General features: G+C 46.7%; 1 protein-coding gene across 2 annotated transcripts in view; it reads left to right on the top strand.

Annotated features, from left to right (window-relative positions):
* Positions 1-16,589, top strand: part of LOC140421297 (uncharacterized) — a 212,563-nt gene that overhangs the window by 118,425 nt on the left and 77,549 nt on the right. For both annotated transcript variants that reach the window (XM_072505912.1, XM_072505911.1), the window contains exon 2: positions 12,370-12,446. In XM_072505912.1, the coding sequence (XP_072362013.1) occupies positions 12,377-12,446 (70 nt within the window). In that variant the 5' untranslated portion in view covers positions 12,370-12,376. The remainder of the gene's footprint in view (positions 1-12,369; positions 12,447-16,589) is intronic.

Raw genomic sequence — 16,589 nt, 5'->3', positions numbered from 1 at the left:
GAAAGATAAAATCATTGTCTTTACAGAAAAATAAAAATATCTTGCTTCCGGATTCTCCTAGTTGGTGATCAGGCCTTCCTGGGCCTCCTTGACAATCTCTCTTCTTTATCTGTTGGTTTTCTTCCGGTTGTTTTGCAGTTCTGCTCGGTTTTCGTGTTCAGTCCTTCCCATGACCGAGATCACCCTGCAAGCTGAGAGTGAATTCCTGGCTGGGGGCGATCTTGGATATAGATCACCTTTAAAACAGCTTTGTTGATTACATGACATTATTCTAAAGTACTTTCTTCTGCTCCTGATCGCAATACCCTTTCTCTGTCCATGTGATTCCACATCAAGTACTCGTAATATCATGAGAGGGCCTTCATGTTAACCTGACCTTGGTCTGTCAGCTTATTGGCAGGGAGTTCCTTGTTAATTATTCTGGGGCATTCCAGCCTTTCATTCCCTTATCTTTTCAAAGCATTGTATTTTCTTGTATTCTTAAATGTGTCAAGTTATTCAAAGTTACGATTCTGACAATTCCAATCAATTGCTTGCTAAACTAATTAACTTCTATTAAAGGGTATAAAACTCATTCTCTTTATGTGACTTAAACCTTAATTTTTATAAGGATTTCTTGAACTAAAGATATTAAGTTACAGCATGAACTGCTTCCTTATCTCAAGACCTGTGTGATAATGGCTGTCTGCCTTCTAAAGAAACTTTGTCTGCAGTTAACCCTTCGAGTGCCTTCTGCTATTTCATTTCAGCATTTCATTACATTTACTTTTATGGGATCTTTTCTGTTACTTTGCTTTTCTCATGTTCCTTGGGTTTTATCATCAGCCCTTCATGTTTCAAATGACATCTTTGCATTTTCATTAACAGTAGGGAAAATCTCCCCGCTCTTTTCTTTGAAAACAGTATAATGGGATCTTTTACATTTACACGAGAGGACGGACAGGGCTTTTGTTTATTGCCTCAACCGAACTCTGATATTGCAGCACTCTCTCGGCACTGACAGCACCAGGTTTCGTCTTCACGTCTCCAGAGCACCATTTGAACCCGTAACCTCCTGACCTAAAGGTGAGAGTACTCTCACTGAGCACAACTGACACTCTACCTCCTCATCTTCAAGGATAAACTTACATCTGTCTTGCATGCCATCCCCCAAGGCCTTTATTACTTAATCTTTATTTTCAAGATAAATGAGAAGTGAGAAGCAGGTTTAGTGCACAAACAGTCTTTGGACCTATCATCATTACTTACTGTATCAGCGAGGGTCAGACCCCATCTGGAGCACTCCACTCAGTCCCCAGCACCACATCTCAGGAAAGATATATTGGTCAAAGAAGTTGTGCAGTGCTGAATTATTAGAATGGGACCGAGACTTAAAGAGATTGGCTGATTGCATAAACATTGCTAGTATTCTCTGGAGTTTAAAAGGGCAATCTAACCCAGGTGTTAAAAATATTCAAAGGAGTTAATAGAATAGATACATTGTGACGAATTGTATATAGTTATTAATATAGACATATATATATACATATATCTGTTGCAGTAATGTTATGAAAAGCCTGGGTTAAGGTATATATTTCTGTTGCAGTAATATTTTAAAAATATCCTGGTTTAACATACAGGCAGACTGTGTGTCTGCAAAAGGTTCAATTAAGATGTGGTAAAAGTGCAATCGTCATTCATTCCAACCACGTGATTGTTTACCTATATAGGGCTAATAGAATTTTGTTTATAGTGTACCCTGGGGTTTGGATCATTAAGGGGTTGTTTTAGCCTCAGCAAGATGGTCATAACCCAGTTAGTGGGATAGAGATGACAAAATTAATGGAGGGAGCCAGATCTGTAACATGCAGTCTAGCTTTTAGTTTAGTTAGGCGCCGTAAGTGGAGAAGCAACTTTTTGCCAAAGGCTGACAGGTTAAGCAGTAGTCTGACACAGGCAGAAAAGTTTCCTGAAAGGAATCTCTCCCTCCCTCTCTCTCTCTCGCTCTGCAAGAAATCACGATCCAGGGAATAGCAAGTATCCCTGTGTTTGCTCACTGTATTTGTAATAGGTTTTACTTGATTGGAGATAGAGATGGCATTAGTTAGAAGTTAAAGTTTTTCCTTTTATTGTTAAGAATTGCTTGACTAATAATTGTAAAGCTATTTTCTGTGATGTTGATGTAGTTTAATCCTGTGTTAATAATAAAGTTTGTTTTAATATACCATATCCCTATTTGTTAATGGTATCACATTTGGAGCGAAGTATTCCTCGCAGTTTTACAAATAAGAAAATCGTTTTGGGGTTCTTGTCCGGTATCCTATCACATGTTGATTCAGGATCTTAACAGCATTCCGTAACATCACCCAACTTTACCTCATCTTGGCACATCTGCTATTGAAAACCTCAACCATGCCTTTTGTTCCCTCTAAACTCAATTATTCCAATGCACTCCTGGCTGTTTTCGTACATTCTACCCTTTGTAAACATGTGGCTATCCAAAACGTTTCTGCCCATATCTTAACTCACACTAAATCCCATTAACCTATCATCCCTGTGCTGATAGGTCTACATTGGCCCTCAGTCAAACAATGTCTTGACTTTATTTTCATATTCCTTCATATAAGCACCGTGCACTAATCGATAACGCCACTGGAGCTCTATTCACATTCCTCCATGGCCTTATCTCTTCCTACTTCTGTAATCTCCATCATCCCCAGCCCTCCCAGATATTGCTGTACCTCCTGACTCCCCAAAGACTGTCCACCATCTACAAGGCACTAGTCAGGAGTGTAATGGAATACTCTCTACTTGCCTGGATGAGTGCAGCTCCGACAACACTCAAGGAGGTCAACACCATCCAGGACGAAGCAGCCCACTTGATTGCTGCCCCTTCCACAAACATTCAAACCCTCCACCACCGACGATCAGTGGAAGCTTTTTGTACCATCTACAAGATTCATTGCAGTAACTCACCAAGGTTTCTTAGGTAGCACCATCCAAACCCACAACTACAAACATGGGGGATCCCCTGCAAGTCACTCGCCATCCTGACTTGGAATATATCACCATCCCTTCACTGTCGCTGGGTCAAAATCCTGGAACTCCCTCCCTAACAGCAGTGTGGGGGTACCTACACCTCAGACAGCAGCTGTTTAGGAAGGCAATTCACCAACACCATCTGAAGGACAACTATGGATGGGCAATAAACGCAGTCCTAGTGATCGACACCCACATCCCATAAAAATGAATTATTAAAAGTCCCCCCCCACCCCCAAAACTGTAATTAAATGTTTTAAAAACCCATCTGATTCACTAATGCCCTTTAGGGAAGGAAATCTGCCATCCTTACCTGGTCTGGCCTACATGTGACTCCAGATCCACAGCAATGTGGTTGACTTTTATTTGCCCTCTGAAATGGCCGAGCAAGCTACTCAGTTTAGGGGCAATTAGAGATAGGCAACAAATTCTGATCTTACCAGCGACACCCACATTACATGGAATATTTTTTTTAAGTTGAATATTTAATGAAGTAATTACTGTTATCTGGGGAGAAAAATAAATAAAATCTTTACATACAAAAGGGATTTTCAATGCAATTATATTTCACGGACCAATCTTGATCCGGTCCGACGCTGTTTCGCGATTCTCCCAACAAGCTAAAACGACGTGGGCGTGATCGGCGCCGAGCGTCCCGGAGAATTGCCGGAGGGGGTCCGTTGAGCGATTCTCCGGGGCCCCAGTGATTCTGCGGCCCGGATGGGCCGAAGTCCCGACGACATGACCCCAAGTCACGCTGGCGCCATTCTAACCTGCTTTTAAAAATCGTGAGCCAGTCATGCAGGCTCACGATGTGGCAGCAGGAGGTGAGGGGGTCGATGTGGGGGGACCTCTGGTTGGCGGGACCGGCACGGGCATGGCTTGGGGGAGGGGCGAGGGGGTGACGGGGGGAGGGCCTCCAGGTTCGGGGGGTGGCGTGGGGAGGACAGCCCCGCCAGCCGGTAATGGCCCGCCATGGCAAGGCAGTGCCTAAGCCAGGGCTGCCATTACGGCGGCCAGGCTGATGGGCACTGAAGCTGGGCGCTGGCTGAGCGCAAGTCTCATGACCGTGCGGATGGGTGCCGGACCGCCTACCAACTCCTCCACCCCCATACGGGGGAGGGGGGGCGGGCCACCCAGCCGGAGGCACCGACCAGGTGCAGGGCCACACTCACGGCATCCCCCAGTGAGGGCACTGCCATCCATCGGTGGTACCATCATGAGGGATGGGCAATAGGAGTCGGGGCACAGAGGGTGCGGCCGGGAAGGGGGGGGTGCATGCATGTGGGTGGCGCAAGCACGGCGCAACCTGCCAACCACGGTGGCCATGAAGCCCATGGCATATGGTTGTGGAGGGGGTCATGCGCTATGGTTAAACCTGGTGTTTACCCCCCCTGCAGATCATAATGATTCGGCACCAGCCAGCGATGTTGGCCGCCGTGGCGCGGGCCGCTGCCCTGCATGCAGCCCTACGGCTGCGTCGGCTCAGAGAGGCGGCGACAGTGGCGGCTGCAGCTGAGGGACAGGCTGCAGAGGGCCAGGTGGCACCCGCTCAGGCTTCAGGGCTGCCCGCCCGACAGGCGCAGGAGGAGGAGGACAACGACGGGGACGAGGCACCAGATGAGGATACCGATGTGGATGGGGCGGGAGGAGGAGGAGGTGCCACGGTGCCGGAGACGCCCGATGAGGCCTCGTGTCTACCGACGCCGCATGTCCTTCGAAGACCTGACGGACAGGGCATGCAGGAGGAGACTCCGGATGAGCCTGGAGGCCGTCGCCCATATCTGCCACCTGATGGCACACCTGGCACCGCGTGGAACAGGGGGTAGGACATGCTCTCCCGGTGGCCGTCAAGGTTACGGTGACCCTGAACGTCTATGTCACGGGGCCGTTCCAGTCGCCGAGTGGGGACCTGTCCGGCATCTCCCAGGATCACTGCACCTGGTGCAACCAAATATAAAACGGTGCCGCCTCCTTAGATAGCATGTGCATATCAGAGGCAGAGATACAACGCATAGAGATGAAACCCCAAACTAGTAATTAGTCTGAAGTCATGTGGAGTATCCTGCCCTGCTTACAGCAAAATCCTCTGGGCGCACATCAGTCTTGGGAGAGTTGGTGATGTCATGGTAATGTCACTGGACTAGTCATTCCAGAGGTCCACGTTGCTAATCTGGGGACTCCTGCTCCTGTTTCTTGTGGTCCTGTAAACTTAAATTCAATTGGTTAAAAATTTGGAATTGAAAGTTAGTCTCAGTTATGGTGACCATGAAATTATCATCAATTGTTGTAAAAACCCATCTGGTTCACCGATGTCCTTTAGGTGAGGAAATGTGCCGTCCTTACCTGGTCTGGTCCACAGGTGACCCGAGCTCCCCAGCAGTGCGGTTGATTCTTAACCACACCCTGGAATGGTCGCGCCATCCTCTCTGTACAAGGGCAGTTAGGGATGGGCTTTGTCAGCAATGCCCATATCCCGTCAAATTCTTTTTTTTAACGTACCTGCCGGAATCCTGCCAAACACCCCCTTTGGTCGCCTTTGAACGGTGAACAAGAGAAGGAACAATCCCACAACATTATTCAATTGAGGAGCATGGGAATGCTGCTAGTATTCCGCTTCACATTTGCTCCTCCCGTCACAAGCCACCGGTTGGAATAGGGTGATTAGCAGACTATTAGGTAATTCAAGCCACCTCTAAGCCATTTGATTTCACTGGCATTGAGAGAATGCAATAAACAGCAATTTCTCTGATCCATTGTGATGAAGCAGTTTGGAATATAAACCAGCTGTAACATGCAAAACATCTCCCAAGCTTGGCAGCGCACCTTAAACGTTACTTTTAACAAATACACATTTCTGGGAAAACAGATTGGCAGACAACAAAGGGGCTTGAGAGCTTTACTAACTAAGCTGGGAAAACACATGATATCCACATGTTGTGAGGTAATGTTTGGAAATCAGGCAAAGCACTAAATGGAGAAGAGCACCAAGCTTTAATGCTTGTATTCGTACAAGATATCAAAGTGAGAGGCATCAAGGTTGGGTAATGAAACGCCTTACATTTCGACCACCCAAAGTTGGCATCAAGCAATCGCAAGTCAAGTCTCCTGACTTCATTAGAAGCAGTTCAGAGAAAGTTCACTCTGGGATGGGGGTGGGTTATCATATAAGGAAAGGCTGGACATGCTGGGTTGTACCCATTGGAGTTTAGAAGATTGAGAGGTGATCTTATAAGATCCGGAGAGAACGCCACAGGGTGGATATATGAAAGGACATTTTCCCTGGTGGCAGAGATGAGAAATAGGGGACACCGTTTGAAAATAAAGGGGGGTCCCATTTAAGGCAGACATTTGAGGATTTTGTTTTATCTCGGAGGATGGTGAATGTTGGAACTCTCGTCCCCAGAGAGCGGTGGAGACAGAGCCACTGAATATTTTTAAGGCAGAGAGAGATAGATGATTTGGTTTGCAAGGGAATCAAAGGTTAAGGGAGGTAGGCGGAATATGAGGTTGAGACCAAATGGCCGAATGCTGCTTCTAATTTGTATGTTTTGTGTGCTTCTCTATCCTTCCCCAACAATGAGGCCGACGCAGCCTCAGGAGTTTTATAGCCCATCAGCATCGATGTTGTCATCTCAGGCCACCCTGTGTGGCGTTATCAACCGGTACCAAATAAGGGTAGTTTACATATGTGGGACCACACCCAACAGAATTTAACTTAAGACTGTCATAAATGATTGTTCAGATAAATAGACGTACAAGGAAATCAAAGGCTACTCAAAGTATGGATCCAGGGTGCTGTTAACGCTAAGTACAAGGGGGATATACCATACCTCCAGCCAATTCCAGTGCGGCCTGCACGGCCATCCCATGCAGGGGAAGAGCGATGGAACAAGTGTGCCGATCGGCCGGATCTTGATGCAGACAGCCCCGCTGGCTGATTTGCCGCACGACTTATAGATTTGGGAGTACACAGATTTATCCAACGCTTTTGTTCGTCACTCAGCAAAGAACATTGACAGAGCTACAAGACAAACCCAGGACCAGGCTGATTTACCAGGGAAGTAAGGTGGAATGATTTTGGTGGACCCGCGTGGAGCTCCTGGGTTTGTCAGGGGGTGTTATTGTATCCTCACAGAGAGAGCAGAGGATTCTGTGACCCATCCACTCGAAGGCTGCAAGAGGAACGGGGGGCAGTGGCTGGAGTGGCTCTGCAGTATGATAAGTGAGATGGAGCAGAGAATGTGGAGAGGGAATACGCCACAGGATGCCCTCTGCCAGGTTGTCGCTCTCTCTCTCTTGCTCCTTGAGCTGCTATGGCTGGGCAGGTGGTCGGCCTTGGGTGTCTGAAAGCACAATCTCAGAAAAGAAAAGCTTGATGTGAGGGTAGAGGGTGAATGGGGGGGGAGATGGACCAAGAAGTTAATGGTCATACTTTCTCATCTTGCTAAGGAGTTGAGAAGGGGCAAAGGGGAGGGGCCTACACCATCATCCTTTAATGTCATTAGTGACAGCAGATTCGCTTGCAGAGCTGGGCCCATGATGCAGAGAACCATCTCCTCAATAGTGCTGAGGAGATGCAAGCATCCTTGACCCTTGCAAATGCTGCTCTGCCGTCCTCTCTTGTGCATCTCCTTCTCCTGCAAGAGAAAGAGCAGATGTCAATGATTCTGCACTGTGTTTGTGATGTGCCTTTCAGAGCTGAATAGCTGGAGGAGTGTGAAGGCAGCGAGAGGTGGGTGTGAGGCAAGCAGCATTGGAATGTGTATGAGGGTGAGATAAAGCATCCGGATATTGGAACTGATGAGTGCCAGGTGCTGGTTGAGTGATGGTGATGTGGGGCATTAAGCTGTGGGAGAGTTTGATGGTGTGGTGGATAGGAAATGCCATGTGAAGATACGTTCACTGACCTAGTCCACCAACCTTGGGTCATTCGATTCCGTGTGCCACTGCTGCCAAGTCTTCAAGGTGATACCTGGGTGAGTGCGCAGTCAATTCCAGCCGCCCTTGACCCAGAATCGCAACATAAGTGAAACCTGTGAACCCTGTCTCTGTTCTGGTGTTCAGTTTTAATTTGTTAGGATGACAGCAACAACATACAGCAGCATCTGGCTGTGCATCATTGCAGATTTCATTAAGTGGGACAGACTGCATTTAAGAGGAGCAGATTGGCTGTACATAAGAACATAAGAACTGGGAGCAGGAGTAGGCCATCTGGCCCCTCGAGCCTGCTCCGCCATTCAATGAGATCATGGCTGATCTTTTATGGACTCAGCTCCACTTTCCAGTCCAAACACCATAACCCTTAATCCCTTTATTCTTCAAAAAACTATCTATCTTTATCTTAAAAACATTTAATGAAGGAGCCTCAACTGCTTCACTGGGCAAGGAATTCCATAGATTCACAACCCTTTGGGTGAAGAAGTTCCTCCTAAGCTCAGTCCTAAATCTACTTTCCCTTATTTTGAGGCTATGCCCCCTAGTTCTGCTTTCACCCGCCAGTGGAAACAACCTGCCCGCATCTATCCTATCTATTCCCTTCATAATCTTGTATGTTTCTATAAGATCCCCCCTCATCCTTCTAAATTCCAACCTGTACAGTCCCAGTCTACTCAACCTCTCCTCGTAATCCAACCCCCTCAACTCTGGGATTAACCTCATGAATCTCCTCTGCACACCCTCCAGCGCCAGTACGTCCTTTCTCAGGTAAGGAGACCAAAACTGAACACAATACTCCAGGTGTGGCCTCACTAACACCTTATACAATTGCAGCATAACCTCCCTAGTCTTAAACTCCATCCCTCTAGCAATGAAGGACAAAACTCAATTTGCCTTCTTCGTCACCTGTTGCACCTGTAAACCAACTTTTTGTGACTCCTGCACCAGCACACCCAGGTCTCTCTGCACAGAAGCATGTTTTAATATTTTATCATTTAAATAATAATCCCTTTTGCTGTCATTCCTACCAAAATGGATAACCTCACATTTGTCAACATTGTATTCCATCTGCCAGAGCCTGGCCCATTCACTTAACCTATCCAAATCCCTCTGCAGACTTCCAGTATCCTCTGCACTTTTTGCTTTACCACGCATCTTAGTGTCGTCTGCAAACTTGGACACATTACACTTGGTCCCCAACTGCAAATCATCTATGTAAATTGTGAACAGTTGTGGGCCCAACACTGATCCCTGAGGGACACCACTAGCTACTGATTGCCAACCAGAGAAACACGCATTAATGCCCACTATTTGCTTTCTATTAATTAACCAATCCTCTATCCATGCTACTACTTTACCCTTAATGCCATGCATCTTTATTTTATGCAGCAACCTTTAGTGTGGCACCTTGTCAAAAGCTTTGTGGAACTCCAGATATACCACATCCATTGGCTCCCCATTATCTACCGCACTGGCAATGTCCTCAAAAATTCCACTGAATTAGTTAGGCACGACCTGCCCTTTATGAACCCATGCTGCGTCTGCCCAATGGGACAATTTCCATCCAGGTGGCTCTCTATTTCTTCCTTGATGATAGATTCCAGCATCTTCCTTACTACCGAAGTTAAGCTAACTGGCCTATAATTACCCGCTTTCAGCCTACCTCCTTTTTTTAAACAGTGGTGTCACGTTTGCTAATTTCCAATCCGCCGGGACCACCCCAGAGTCTAGTGAATTTTGGCAAATTATCACTAGTGCATTTGCAATTTCCCTAGCCATCTCTTTTTAGTACTCGGGATGCATTCCATCAGGGCCAGGAGACTTGTCTACCTTTTAGCCCCATTAGCTTGCCCATCACTACCTCCTTAGTGATAACAATCCTCTCAAGTTCCTCACCTGTCATCGCCTCATTTCCATCAGTCAAGTAGCACACGTTATCAATGCACACTGCTGGCAGCATGTGGCACAATTGAAGCAACATTACAATCAAGCAAATGAAGAGAAAACATCCAGCTTGTGTCCTTCCTGTCTCAATAGCAGGGGCATAGGTGGGTCATCAACAATGTTTAGCCAAAAGCAAAATAATGGGGGTGCTGGAAATTTTAAATAAAAACAATAAATACTGGAAGCGCACCCAGAAGGTCAGGCAGCATCTGCGGAGCGAACAACCGATTGAAATTTCAGACGGATGACTTTTCATTAGAATCATCTAACCCTCTAACAGTGTTTCCCTTTTCACAGGTGCTGCCAGCCACGCTGAGCATTTCTTGCATTTTCTGTTTTTATTACCAATTCTTAGCCCTTATCAAATAGGGATCGCACTTGGTACTTGGTAGATTCTTACTTGCTCATATTCCGTACACTTAAAACATGGAAAATGAAAATCTGGAAATAGTTTGGTTGTATTTTGTTCCAGTTACTTATATTATTACTCAACACCTCTACTTGATAAATCAATTAAATTCTAACACTTGGGCATGAGACCGAACAATGTTGCTTTCCCATCATGTGAACGGCTGAATATGAAGTGTTGCCCAAGGGCTCCCTCGTTAGAGCATTGAGCTCAATGTCAGAGACACAGAACTGGCAGCTGTGACTCAGTTGGTGGTATTCTCATCTCTGAATCAGATGATGGTGGGAGTCAATCCCCTTTCCAGCAACTTCAGCATCAAACCTCGGCTAGAACGCCCCACGCAGTACAGAAGGGCTGCTACACTCTTGCAGGTGCCGTCTTTTTGATGAAATGTTAAAATGAGGTCCTGTCTGCCACCCGCAGATGGCCATAAGAGATCCCATGGCACTTTTATTTCCAAGAAGAGCAGGGTGCTCTTCCCAGAATCCTGGGCCAACACTCATCCCTCAACAAAATTCACTCCGCAAAAGCCGATTGTTTGCTCATTACCACATTGCTGCTTGTGGGATCTTAATCCGCCCAAATTGATTGTCGTGTTGCCTACTTTACAGCACTGACTGTGCATAAAACGTACTTTACTGACGGTGAAAGCAATCTGGGACAGGTCGTTATGGGCCAGGGTTTAGAAAACACCAAAGTATGTCATGGAGGACCTACAACTGTTTATTGATTTTGGTTACGATGAGCACAAGATGTTATTCAAAAGAGGTCTTGGGTGTTTTCATTTTAAAACACTTTATTTAACATTTTTCTGAACACTCACAGGAAGCATTTTTATCAACTACAATCATAAAGATCCCACACCAGTAATCCAAATATAACCCTCAATGAATTCCCCTTTTAACTGTTCCAATTTAATAACAGGATCCCATAAACCAGAAACCCCTTTTCAAAGGTGTGGTCCAGCACATGGCGGTCTTACTGTCTTTAAGACTTGTTATTGATACTCTGTTTCCTTTCCAAACAGCAGGTTTGAATTCCTTCCAGAAAACAATGATCTCTTTTAAGTTATCAAGCAGTCTGGAAAAAGCTTTTAAAATGAAGATAGAGAAACTCTTCTTTTCAACCTGTGCAAGACAAACCAGTTCAGACTCAAAGCGAAAGTAAAACTCAGAGCCACAGCCCAGCTCCCAATCCACAACGAAAGTAAAAACTCACAGAGCCACAGCCCAGCTCCACCCACACAATTACATCACTGAAGCCATGTGATAAGACAAAAATATTTCTTAAAGTGACACTCACATGACAATGTGCTATATCTGGGAAAGATGCTATATAAATGCAAGCGTTTTTGTGAAACTTTAGACCCCATTCTGGACTGATGATTAATTACTCATGTGTGACTTTGAGTCAAGTCATTTGGAGAAGGAAGGGCGAACTGGGAGGGCAGCTGGGGTGCAAGAGGGTTGCTGTGGTGGTGGGAAGGGAAGCCTTCTCCAACACCAGCGGAGGAAGAACACATTCTGTTATCTCACAGACACTGAGCATCGACCTGTCCAGTCGAACTGTCCAGTGGCTGGTCCCATTTTCCCAGCGCAGTGACTGCATGGGTGATGGAAAACAGGAATGAGACTGTAAGAGAGAAGAGAGCAAATTAGACCTAACATCAGTCACATACCAAAACATTTGTAGGAAAACCTTCAAATAGATCAGCTGCTTATATTTAAAACTTAGCAATGTTCAGTCATAAAACTTTGTACTGGGGAATCATGAGGCACAGAACAGCTGTTGAAAATCCATGGGAATGTTATAAAGGTCCAACTGTCTGAGCAAGAGACAGAAATTACTTCCAGATAAAACCTTTTGAGGTTGTGTGGGTTTTTTTCCCTCACTTTTCGGTCGCTTAGCTGTACATGTGATGAAACAAATACTTTTTAAAATCCCTCCAAGGCCCTTCTCCTCCCTATCTCTGAAACCAACTCCAAACCCTACAATCCTCTTGAGACCTGTGCAACCCTTCGATTCCAGCCTCAATAACGGTCTGACTTCTTCCCCTACAGAGATCACATGATGGCTACCGGACTTTCAGACATAAGACAGGCTTCAGAGGCCGACGAATTTAACGAAGAATGTTCAGGTACCATCATTTTTGATTCATGCGTTTAACATGTTGATGGAACTTTGTGTTGCGACTAGTTGCTCAGATCTTCACCTGCTCAGCAGTGAATGCTGAGCGACCAGTGATAATATTCATATTGTTTCAAATTTAAATGTTTTTCAGGTATTTACTTCCCTGGGTAAAGGTTTATGACTTTCTAAAGTGTTCAAACCGACAAATTGATTTTCCCACGTTGTTGGTACAAGAAAATAGACCCCAAATCCTCGCAAGCCTTGCAGGATGCAGCCCTGTATACTTTGCAATCCAACTAACGCAGGTCTCAACAAATTTCATTCTTTCAATGATGAGCATCAAGGCTTTTGGGGCTCGATTCAGTGACCCCGTTGTGCCTGGCGCAGATCCGGGCACATCGGGCGAATTGTACCCGCGCCCCAAATCGGGATCCAGGCTGGGTGCCGGGCCGATTGTGAGTCACCCCACTAACTCACCCGGCGCAATCTGGATCTAAATCTGAATGTTTAAGTGAGCCTTACGTCCAGGATTCACCTAGCACCTGGGACTCACCAAAGGCATCGCCAGAGCGCCATTCAGTACTGCCCCACACAAATATGCACCAGCCATGATGGTATGAGGGGGGGCCTCCCAGGCTATGGGAAACCTTCGGGTTGTCAAGGACCGGGCAGGGTGGAACCCTGACACTCCCCCTGGCACCTGGGCACCTCGTCACTGCCAGCCTGGCACCCTGGTAGTGCCATCTGGGTACCCTGGCACTGACACCCTGTGCCAGTGCTACCCTGCACTGCCAGGGTGCCAAGATGTCAGCGACACTCCCAGAGTGTCAGTCTGGCAGTGCCAGGGTGCCAGGTTGACACTGCCAAGGGTTAGGCCCGCGGGTTCCTTGCCAGCTAGAAGGTGGTGAGGGGGTGTTCCCGGGGGAGTCAACAGCAAAGTGACGTTGGATAGCATGGCGTTTCTCGGTGCTGCAGCCACTGTGAAATACCCGTTCAACGCGCCCGTCAGCAGTCTTTAACTTGAGTCCACTGAATCATACCTTTGGAGTTGGTTGAATTGTGTATCTGCACACACTTGACAATAGTGAAAATCAAAAACGGGTTGAATAAGAAAGGAATCATTAACAGTGCAAGCAAGCAGGACTTAACTCAGAAATAACTTACTCAATAACACTCAGTTTGGGTTCTGCCAGGGTCACTCAGCTCCTGACCTCAATACAGTCTTGGTTCCAACATGGACAAAAGAGCCGAATGCCAGAGGTGAATGAAATGAAATGAAAATCACTTATTGTCACAAGTAGGCTTCAAATGAAGTTACTGTGAAAAGCCCCTCGTCGCCACATTCCAGCGCCTGTTCGGGGAGGCTGGTATGGGAATTGAACCGTGCTGCTGGCCTGCCTTGGTCTGCTTTAAAAGCCAGTTCTTTAGCCCTGTGCTAAACCAAGCGAGAGTGACTGCGACATCAAAGCAGCATTTGACCAAGTATGGCATCAAGGAGCCCACGCCAAACTGGAGTCAATGGGAATCAGGGGGGAACCCTCTGTTGGCTGGAGTCATATCTGGCACAAAGGAAGATGGTTGTGGTGATTGGAGGTCAATCATCTCAGCGCTGGGACATCACTGCAGGAGTTCCTCAGGGTAGTGTCCCAGGCCCAACCATCTTCAGCTGCTTCATCAATGACCTTTCTTCCACCATAAAGTCAGAAGTGGGGGTGTTTGCGGGTGACTGCACAATGTTCAGCACCATTCGTGACTCCTCAGCCAATAAAGCAGTCCATGTCCAAATGCAGCAAGACCCGGACAACATCCAGGCTTGGGCTGACAAGTGTCAAGTTACATTTATGCCACACAAATGCCAGGCAATGACCATCTGCTACAAGAGAGGATCTAACCACTGCCCCTTGACATTCAATGACATTCCTTACCATCGCTGAATCCCCCACAATCAACATCCTGGGGGTTACCATTGATCAGAAACTGAACTGGACTAGCCATATTAATACAGTGGCTGCCAGGGCAGGCCAAAGGCTAGGAATCGTGTGGTGAGTAACTCACCTGCTGACCTCTCCAAAGCCTATCCACCATCTACAAGGCACAAGTCAGGAGTGTAATGGAATACTCTCCACTTACCTGGTTGAGTGCAGCTCTAACAACACTCAAGAAGTTTGACACCTTACAGGTCAAAGCAGCCCTCTTGATTGCTTCCCCCTCCACAAACATTGAAACCCTCCACCACCGACGAACAGTGGCAGCTGTGTGCACCATCTACAAGATGCACTGCAGTAACTCACTGATGCACGATCAATGACCACTAAAGCGAGGTTGTAGTCCAACTGAAGGCTTTAATAAGCTAGATGTTTCCCCCAGCAGCTCAGGTACAGAAAGGAGGCTGCTGGGGCGGCACGTGCTCTTATACCCCGCCTTGCAGGGCAGAGCTACCATACAGCTTGACCAATAGGAAACATACAATATCTACTAATGGTGTTCCAGCATTACCAGGTACCGTAATACCTCTACACAGACTACCACACTCACCAAGGTTCGTTAGATAGCACCTTTCAAACCCATGACCACTACCATCTAGAAGGACAAGGGCAGCATCCTTGGGGAACCCCACCACCTGGAAGTTCCCCTCCAAGTCACTCACTACCTTGACTTGGAAAGATATCACCATTCCTTCACTGTCACTGGAGCAACATCCTGGCACTCCCTCTCCAAAAGCACAGTGGGTGTACCTACACCTCAAGGACTGTAGCGTTTCAAGAAGGCACCTTACCGCCACCTTCTGAAAGGCAACCAGGGATGGACAATAAATGCTGGCCGTACCAGCGACGCCCGCATCCCATAAATGAATTTTTGACAAAGAACATAAGACACTTTTAACATATAGCTGTTGGATTGCTTTCCCACTGCACAGCGCATGTAAACCATTCCAGACATCAGAAAACAGCAACATCAAATACCAAACAAGTGATGCAGCTTCAATCTACCTATAGTTAGTTTTCTTCCCTGATTTGCTCAAATATTCCCAGCAGATGTGGCAAGGTGACCATCATGAATTTGGGATGAATTGGTTTAAAACTTGGATACTTGACTGAGGGAATGACTTTGATTTTAGCTTCTGATGAAGGGTCATAATTGACCTAAAATATTAACTCTTGTTTCTTTCTCCACGGAAACTACCTGACCTGCTGGGTATCACAGGAGCACAGAATTGTTGCAGCACAGAAGAAGGCCATTTGGCCCGGTGCTCTGTGCTGGCTCTCCAAAGGAGAAATTCACTTAGTGCCACAACCCCCCAACTCTGTACATTCTTCCTTTTTGGATAATAATCCAATTTCCTCTTAAATGCCTTGATTGAATATACCTCCTCCACACTCTCGGTCAGCACATTTCAGATCTTAACCACTCATTGTATGTAAAACGTTCTTCCTCATGTTTTACAGTGACACAGTGGTTAACACTGCTGCCTCTCAGCGCCAGGGACCTGGGTTTAATTTCAGCCTCGGGTCACTGTCTGTGTGGACTTTGCACGTTCTCCCCCAGTGTATGCGTGGGTTTCCTCCGGGTGCTCCAGTCTCCTCTCACAGTCCAAAGATGTGCAGGTTGGGTGGATTGGCCGTGCTAAATTGTCCCTTAATATCCAAAGGTTGGCTGGGGTTACAGGGATAAGATGGGGAGGGGGGGGGGGGGGGGGGGGTTGTGCCTGGGTGGGGTGCACATTCGGAGGGCTGGTGCAGATCCGATGGGCTGAATGACCTCCTAAAACTGTGTCCTCCCTTTCTTGAGCCATTTACCAGTGGGAACAGTTTCTCCCAAGCTACTCTGTCCAGACCCCCTCATCATTTTGAATAGCTATATAAAAGTATCCAGCATTTTCTGTTTTTATATCGTTAGTGGTCATTACAAATGAAACATACCCAGTCTGTGGCCCCCTAAGGAAGGAATCTGCCATCTTTACCTGCTCCGATCTATTGTGATCCAAGTCCACAGTAATGTTGCTGACTTTTGACTGCCTCTGGAATGGTATTCAGTTCAAGGACAATTCGGGATGGACACCCAATGCTGACCTTTCTCATGAGACTCACATGCCATGCTTGGTGCCTAACATCCCGAGAGTCAGCAAGGGACGCATCCCTGCCTACTCCAA

Source organism: Scyliorhinus torazame, chromosome 5, assembly GCF_047496885.1.
Source record: "Scyliorhinus torazame isolate Kashiwa2021f chromosome 5, sScyTor2.1, whole genome shotgun sequence".
Lineage (NCBI taxonomy): Eukaryota > Metazoa > Chordata > Chondrichthyes > Carcharhiniformes > Scyliorhinidae > Scyliorhinus > Scyliorhinus torazame.
The sequence above is the reverse complement of the archived record's forward strand: the minus strand, read 5'-3'. Positions and strand labels throughout refer to the sequence as shown.